Genomic DNA, 8,570 nt, shown 5'->3' on the forward strand with positions numbered 1-8,570 from the left:
TTTTTAAAAAATTCCTTTGGAATTAGTTTCTTGAATTCGTTCATTTAAAAATTTTTAAACATCAGCATTGTCTGTGCATTTTTTTACTGGTTTCTGCCTTGCATTCAGAGTATGTACCCTGATTTATATTTGACATTTTTTGAAGCTTTCATATGATTATTTGACTCAGCATGTGCGATTTTGTAAATATTTTATGTGGGCCTAGAAGAACATCCCTCACAGTGAGTTCTGTGGTGAAGTTTGTGTTCTCTTGGTTACGAAGGTTTGGCCCCACCAGTATTAACACGTTTGACCACCATTAAATAGGGCAGTCGGCAATATTTTGTGGTCGTTCTGGAAAGCAGCTGAAGCGTTGTCACAGCAGTCAGCCAGGGACGCTGCTGGACAGCTGGTCCCGGATGGTGAACAGCCTGCACGTGTCGTCCTCCGTAAACCAGGCCTCTCGGCTCATTGACGGCGGCGAGCCCTGCTGGCAGTCCTCCGGCTCACAGGGCAAGGTAGGGCGACATGGGCACCTCCTGGCACTTTATCCGGACAGCTTCACCTCCAGCTCCCAAATGAACTTGGAAAACCTGCGAGATTGCATCGCGGTGCCTCCTAGCAGTACTTGTTTTACGTTTGAGTTGATAATTATTTTAAACGTGACATTTGATTTTTATTGTCAGATTTTGAACAGTATGAGGTCACAGACTTTAAGTCCAATCAGTATAGGGTGTAATAGGGTTTTGCATTTTTTACTCCCCCACGTGAAATACACGAGTTCAGAGTCTCCTCTGGCGAGAAGTTCTTTCTCATACGTCCTAATAGACGTGCTGGCCCTAGGGAGGCTATCGCACTTGCCCTCACCTGTGGTCACGTCACGAGGACACGCAGGTCAGTCCTGCAGGGAGGGGCTTCTGCTCCAGAGTGACTCGTGTTCTGTAACCCACTCCGGTGGGTACAGAGGGACCACCCTGGACCAAGAGTGCACACGTCGTTTCTGGGGTTAGAGGGGGCCTCTTCCCGTGAGCGGGCGAGGGAGTGGGATGTCCTCTCTCCGGCCGCAGTGTGATTTCAACGTCTCACGCAGATTCAGGCTTTAGCGATACTGTTTTAGTAGCTGAATTTTGCTAACTGTGAATACATTCTTTTTTAAGCATTGGATTCGTTTGGAGATGTTCCCAGACGTTCTCGTTTACAGATTGAAAATGATAGTTGACCCTGCCGACAGCAGTTACATGCCGTCCCTGGTTGTGGTGTCAGGTGAGGGAGTTAGTTCTTTCAGAACGTATCTCCTACTATGTTGTAAAAACTCCCGTGTCTGATTCCTTTACCCCTCTTTTTTTCCAGGTGGAAATTCCCTAAATAACTTAATTGAACTGAAGACAATCAGCATTAACCCCGCCGATACCACAGTGTCCCTTCTGAGCGACTGCACGGAGGTCAGTAGGAACGATAGGGTTCCTTTCGATGGTTTGCAGAGGGCGACGAGCTGACCTTTCTGACTGTGTCTGTACTAATACCTACCACTTAGCCCCCCCACCAATTCTGTTTATTTTAAAACTTGACATGTACACACCTTGAGTCGACTGCTTATCAGATCACCTTGAAAGGGAAACAGAGGACATTCTCACTTTGGCGAGAAGGTAGGTAAATGCTCCTGGTAAAAGTCATTACCAAGCCCATCAGGTCGCTGTTTCGTCCTGCAAAAGTCATTTCCATTAAATATCCACTAGTTAGTGCGTGACTTTTTTTTCCGCTGTACACGTGACATTAGTTGCATTTTTGTTGGCACGCCTGTGGGCATGCAGCTGACCTTGCTGTGAAGTGCCGAGTTGTCAGTTTGTTTTGATTGGTGAGAAGGTACTTTTCAAAATAAATCCAAGTTTGTTGTATTTTGAAAATTCTGTGTTAGGAAATCAGTGAAGGTTCTCTTAAACAGCACTCTTATATTTTATTTATTAAAAAAAATTATTTTAATGCCTACAGCATCTGGTATTCCCAGGTAGTCTCTCATCCAAGTACTAACCAGGCCCGACCCTGCTTAGCTTCCGAGATCGGACGAGATCGGGCGCGTTCAGGGTGGCGTGGCCGTAGACTCACCCTTATACTTTAGAGCCGTGAGGATGCCTCTCAAATCTTTCCACGCAGATGTCAACACTATTTTAATAGATGTCTTAAAAAGAGTACAAGACAGTTTTTAAGACAGTGTTTTGTGCTACCTGTATTGTCACATGAGGACACTGGATTTGTACAATGATAGTAGATAAAGATATCAGATAATTTATTTAACGTTTATTATGAGTAAATTTATTTTTAAATTATTAAATGAAGTTTACCATCCATTGTTATTAGTTATTTGTTTTGGTCTTTGCACGTAAGAGCAGATAAGTTCAAGGAGATCCCAGTGTTACTTAAAAGAAGCTGATACACAGACATAAGTTCATTTATTCAAGGGTGAGAGGTTGGCAACTTATATCTGGTCCGTGGGCATATATATACCAGCTCCTTTCCTGAGTCCCGGATTTGATGATCTCGCTTTTTGTTTTATTTTCTTCCGACCTTCAACAAATAGAATTCTGAATGTCATTGAGCTATGTTATGATATACTGATAATTAAGAATCAGTACCTTTGGTGTCAATAAGTAAATATGCTGGCAAATCATTAAAGTGAAAGATAATACTGAGTTTTTCTTTAAAAAGATATTATTGAATTTTAGTGCATTTAGTTGTTAACTTCTTGCTAAGCAACCGAACACTGCTTGCCTAAAGTCTTAATTATACTCCTAAATATTTTTATATTTTAAGTAAATCATTACGGAGTTAAATCAGTAACCAAGATTACTATTCATAAGAGATGTGTGATCTTCAGTAAATTTTCAATTTGAAAAAATTTGTGTGATATTTGATAAGTACGAAACAATGTATATCACATAATGAGAAGTATGAAGCCTCATGAGTCATCAGAACTCATGATCTGTATTCACCCTCCACCCAACTTCAGAACTAGAATATTCAGCCCTGTGAAGCAGCCAGGCTCTCTCACATTGCCTGTCCTGTGAAAATGGCTTGTTAGGGGACCATTCTAACCTAACCAGGTCTAGAGAGTATACCGAATTCCCTGAGAGCCCACCGCCAGCTTCAGCGGTTACCGACTTTTTTGCGAATCGTGTTTTACTGTCTTCCGTCCATGTGTCTCCCAAGCCCCACCCCTTTTTCATCCCTGCAGTGTTTAAAAAGCAAGTCCTAGACGTCACCTTATTTCAGTAGTGTTTACTTCAATATTCATTTCTAGTAAGGACTTAAAATATATAACCACAATGCTGTTTTAGCACACCTAACCATTATTCTTTACTATTATGCAATATCCAGTCGGCGTTTAAATTGTCCCAGTTGTCCCATAAACACCCCGTTGCGGTTGGTTTGTGTGGATCGGGATTCAGACAGTAGCTGCACTTTGCACTTCACACGACTGTCAATTCTCTTGGTTTTTCCCTGCCAAGGAAAGAAAGACACCGGGCCTTTGTTTCCTGTACAGTTTTTTATTTCTACATTTGCATTTTGCATCCCAGTAGTTTTTCAGCCTGTGCTTCCTGCGACACCCACGTAGATCTTGAGGTCGGGTCAGGTCCCGGTGAGGCCGTAGGACGCCATCGGCAGTGCGTGTGCTCCCCGCTGCATCTCACTGTTGACAACAATAGATGTTTCTGAGACGATCAGACAGTTCGATGACTGGTAGCACGTTAGGTGATTAAGGAGTTACTGGTTCAGCTATAATAGCAACGCGGATAGGTTTTTAGTGTCCGTATTTCAGTGGCACACACTGGAGTTGAAACGACATACGCTGCCTGGAACTTTCTTACGATCCAGATGTGAGCAGAGTTGGTCACGCGTTGATAATTGTCCAGCTAGGCGACGGAGTCACGGGGCTCTTTGTACTATTTCCTCTAATTTGTATGTATTCAAATATTTATATTACGTTTTAAAAACTGCGAAGGCTCTGTGCACCACCTGCCATTTAATTTCTTTCTTAACACTTCTTGGCTCAGAAGAGCTTTCAGACAGGAGGTGCGCAGCTGTTGCCCAGGGCTTTTAGCACTCGGCTCTGTGAGAAAGTCGCTGCGCGCCCCTGCGCCGTGGCGAGCCCGCTGGTCCCGAGGGCAGAGCCCGCTCAGATGGGGCGGGCTGGCCCTGTGGGACGCAGCGACGGCTCCGGCTCCAGCCCGGCGTGCGGCCGCGGGGCGGGTGTGCTGCTTCCTCCACAGGTGGCTCGCGCTCGGCTCTAACAGGCCTGCTGTCCCCGTGTTGTGTCCAGTATCACAGGTACATCGAGATCGCGATCAAGCAGTGCAGGAGCTCCGGGATCGACTGTAAGATCCACGGCCTCGTCCTGCTGGGCCGCGTCCGTGCCGAGGACGAGGACTGGGCCGCCGTCCCTTTCCTGGCCTCGGACAACGAAGAGGAGGAGGACGAGAAGGCCAGCGGTGGGAGGTGGGCCTCTGTCCCCTGGCGCCCGTGCTCACCTGCTCACGCCGGGTCCGCGCTGTCGCAGGACACGTTTCGTTACGGCAGGTCTCGGAGGGAGCGTGTTCTCGCACCCCTGGGGCTGTCTGGCGAATCTTAGTTACGTTTGCAAAAATTATAATTGATTTGGTTTTAGGGAAAGGTTTAATGCAGAAACTCATCGTGTCTAGAAAAATACCACTGTAAAGGGGAAGTAAACATATTTAGCTTTTCTGCCTCTAATATCACGGCTAATATTTTGCTGTCTATCCTTGTAGTTTCTTTTTTACCTGTCCCTAATCGTGTTTTTCTGTGGAAATGGTACAGTGTGCTATGTATTTTATAGGCTTCTTTGTTAAGTATTGTTTACTTTTAAAAAATTCATTATGGTAAAATACATGTTACGTAAACTGTACTGTCTCACCCACTTCGGAGTGTGAGCTCAGTGGCGCCGAGCACACTCGCATGGTGCTCTCAGAGGGGCGTGGTCGCCAGACGAGTCCCAGAGCGGGAGCGCCGTCAGCGGTCCCTGGGGGGAGCACCACATCAGTGGTCCCTGGGGAGAGCGCCATGTCAGTGGTCCCGCGCCAGCGGAGCTGTGCCGGCCGCCGCCCTCCACCTGGCTGTGCCTTCCGCGTGCGCCCTCAGCCGCCCCCCTGCTGTGAGGCACGGTCTGGCGGTCGCCGAGGGGTGCGGCTGTGGGGGTCAGCGAGGTCATCCAGGGTTCTGCGATCGGGGGTTGGGACTTTGTCCTGTTTCATTCCGGAAACTTTGCATGGAAGTTGGAAAGAGAACAGTGTGCGTAAGGCTGCCTCGTCCATAAAACTTTTTTACTCCTTAAAGTCTACATTCATCAGTATGTATATAACACGTTAGAAAATCATACCCGTCTGGAACTCGTCTCTGGAGACGTAGGTTATCCATCCTTGCTAATGAAAGCAGAGCAAAGCACACGGAAGCCGAAGCCTCAAACAGAGAAGGCCATTCTTTAGCCTCTGGCATCAAAGCGTCAGCCAGGAAGGTCCAGCACTGTCAGGCTCCACTCAGGTTCCAAGCAGGAGGCCGTGTCGTCTAAGCGTGCAGCCAGAGGGCGGGTCAGGAGTGAGCGGGGTGGCAGGAGCAGCTGCCAGCCTCCCAGGAGGGCAGGGTGGGGACCGCTAGGAGAGCCGGCCAGTGTGGAGGCGGGTGGTGTAAAGGAAGAAAGTTGGCTTTTGCTTTGGGACACCTGTCCGTGTTAGAGGGTGTGTGGCTATGTCAGTTTTATTATTTCTTCAGGGGAAAAAATGACCGTACACCTGTCTAGGTTTAGGGACATTGCTCCAGTGCCAGTCCCATGGTGACTCGAGGCCATTTACCCGATGTCACATCGGTAGTAGTTTTGTGTCGAGGTGGTGGGCGGCAGCTGCTACGTTCCACTTGGAGATGAGAAGGGGGTGCTGCGCGGAGCACTGTGGAAGGTCCCCACCAGGAGCAAAGGCCGAAGTCGGACTCCGGCCCGGAACGGCAGCGTGTTCCGTGTGGATGCTCCGACCCTCTGCACACTCGTTCCTGTGTGTGCTTGAGGGATTTTCGTATGAAAACACCCCCGCGAGTGTCTGATGGCAACCAGCAGACTTTGTGTGCTCGGGGTGTTTTCCTTTTAATTTTTAACATTTTTATGCGGACCGATCTGTGTTTCCCTCTTTCTTTTGGTTAGCCTCATCAGGAAGAAGGCGGCGGGACTGGAATCTGCAGCCACCATAAGGACCAAAGTGTTTGTGTGGGGACTGAATGACAAGGACCAGCTGGGCGGGCTGAAAGGCTCTAAGGTACTTCCTTTGCCTGACGTCCCCGTGTCACCTGTCACCACATGACTGAGGAGGAGCTTTGCTGGCGCCTCTGTCCAGGCAACAGCCAGGCCTCTTTGGAAATTTTTATATTGGTTTTACCTTATAAATTGACTTTTCTAAAGTAATTCTTGACATGAACTCACAGACCTTAGCAAACTTAATTTTCTGAAAAGCCTCTTTTGGGAAGATAGTACATTTTAGGTATAGTTGCATTATTGCTGTTTTATGAACCAGAAAATACACTTTTGAAAAGATTTAGCAAGCACATGGATGGCAGTTACAGACCGTAATCATTCTGCCTACCGAGACAGAATGATGAGTAAAAACTACCGTGGAGGCACGAGGGTGCACAGGACATGATTTAAAGTGTGCATGCGACAAGCGATGCATTCGAACTAGAGCTGAATTCAGTGTCCCCCACATTACTCAGTGTCCCCTACCTGAGGGCCACAGAACAGCCCTCCGAGTGGCAGGCGCGTGTGCTCTCTTCGGGGTCCTGAGACTTCGCCGTTGCAGACCCCTCGGTCCCTGCTCTCGAGCTGGGAAGGAACGTTAGAACATACTTGTCTCTCCTTTCCAGACAATCCGTTTTCGCCTTTATTTGAACAGCCCTAGACTCTACTTGGAGGTGGACAGGGAGCAGTAGGCCCGGAGGGTCAGTCGCGATCGTGGGGGGCTGTCCTGGGGGTGAGGCCGTGGCCCCTGTAGGAGTTTGCACATGGAAGGTGGCTTTGGGCTCTGTGACTGTGATAAGAACCCTTGCCCACCGTGGTGACCGCCTCGGTCACACGGGAATCGCGAAGGGCTTCTCGGGGCCTTTAAGAATTTTAAATTAAATCATACATCTGAATGGGGAGTTTAAGCATGTAATTTTTAGAGGTGTCAGAATCAACAGGAATGAGCAGGATGTAACTGAAATAGGATGTAGTTTGGCGGTGTTTGTCTGTATCTTCACATTCCGTATGTTTCATTTTTCATCCTTTATTGTGGAGATGTTCTAGAAGGAACATCTAGAAAGAATAGGGACCTGTGCCCTGGTGGCCGTGTACCAAAATCAGCAGTTACCAGCAGATGTGTTTTGTTTTCACATCCTGCACACCTCACCCCTGTTGATTTTAAAGTAAATCTCATTATATCATCTCATCCTTAAAACACTTAACTGTGTGTTCCGAAGAGAAAATCACTGCTTTGGTTAATATAATCAAGCAAATTAACAGTAATTCCTGTATATCTAATAAGGTTACTTGTAATTATAAAAGTGGAAATAAAATTCTCTTTTTTTCTTCTTTTGCTTAAAAAAAAAAAAAACCATTTCAGATCAAGGTTCCTTCGTTCTCTGAGACGTTGTCTGCTTTGAATGCAGTACAGGTGGCCGGTGGTTCCAAAAGCTTGTTCGCAGGTTTGATTATGCTAATTTTAAAATCTTTAAAAGTCATGCTTTGCACTAAAAACATGGTAGTTACGCTGTGAAAACTGAGTGCCGCTCACCCTTGTCCCTGCAGTGACCGTGGAGGGGAAGGTGTACGCCTGTGGAGAAGCCACAAACGGCCGGCTGGGGCTGGGTGTTTCCAGTGGGACTGTGCCTGTCCCTCGGCAGGTCACGGCGCTCAGCAGTTACGTGGTCAAGAAGGTGGCCGTTCACTCAGGTACCGGGCTGGCGTTGGCACGCAGAAGCAGGTTGGCCCGCAGCTCATGCTCTGCCAGTAACTGGGGCCCTTAAATGGTTTCTTCTAAGGTGCCTCGTGCTCCTCTGCAATCCCACGCGGTTATTAGGGATAGACCTGGAGGCGTCGGTGTCCAGGTGGTCTAGAATTAGTTATTGTTGCCACACGAGGCCTCTGGACGTGAGCTGTTGGCCATCCAGGTGGGGGTGTTCCCCTCTGAGGAGGGGTCTCCAGTCTGGGAGCCTGGTCTCGGGTTCATAGTCTTTGAGGTCATCACATTCTGTGCTCGAAGACGTTATTTTTCTGGGAAAGGGCCTATAACTTTCCTTAGATTTCCAAAGTGTCTGTGAACCCCAGCGATAAGAAAGGTCCATTAAAAAAAAATCTTCAATTTAGCAATCTTCAATTTAGCAAATTTGTTGTGAGTGTTATTTCAAAGCCCCACACTGGGCCTCTGAGGAATGGAGCCGAAGAGGGCGAGGGTCGGCACCATGTGACAGGAAACCCAAACGCCAGCGTCCTACACAAGGTAGAAATTAGCTTGTCTCCAGGGCCAGCGTGGTGCCTCCACACTCACCCCCGCTCGATGCGAGGC

At 47.7% G+C, this 8,570-nt stretch overlaps 1 protein-coding gene and 1 non-coding gene across 2 annotated transcripts in view; one reads left to right on the plus strand and one right to left on the minus strand.

Annotated features, from left to right (window-relative positions):
* The window catches only part of LOC105305786 (E3 ubiquitin-protein ligase HERC2), a 127,551-nt gene that overhangs the window by 73,788 nt on the left and 45,193 nt on the right, over positions 1-8,570 (plus strand). The window contains 7 exon segments of the mRNA XM_023523591.1: positions 307-497; positions 1,137-1,242; positions 1,330-1,421; positions 4,295-4,470; positions 6,179-6,290; positions 7,629-7,710; positions 7,814-7,957. Coding sequence (XP_023379359.1) covers positions 307-497; positions 1,137-1,242; positions 1,330-1,421; positions 4,295-4,470; positions 6,179-6,290; positions 7,629-7,710; positions 7,814-7,957 — 903 coding nt within the window.
* Positions 1,960-2,078, minus strand: LOC111731765. Its single transcript, XR_002777310.1, has one exon. It is a non-coding gene; the product is annotated as a 5S ribosomal RNA (ribosomal RNA).

The sequence above is a fragment of the Pteropus vampyrus genome, unplaced genomic scaffold (assembly GCF_000151845.1).
Source record: "Pteropus vampyrus isolate Shadow unplaced genomic scaffold, Pvam_2.0 Scaffold395, whole genome shotgun sequence".
Classification (NCBI taxonomy): Eukaryota; Metazoa; Chordata; class Mammalia; order Chiroptera; family Pteropodidae; genus Pteropus; species Pteropus vampyrus.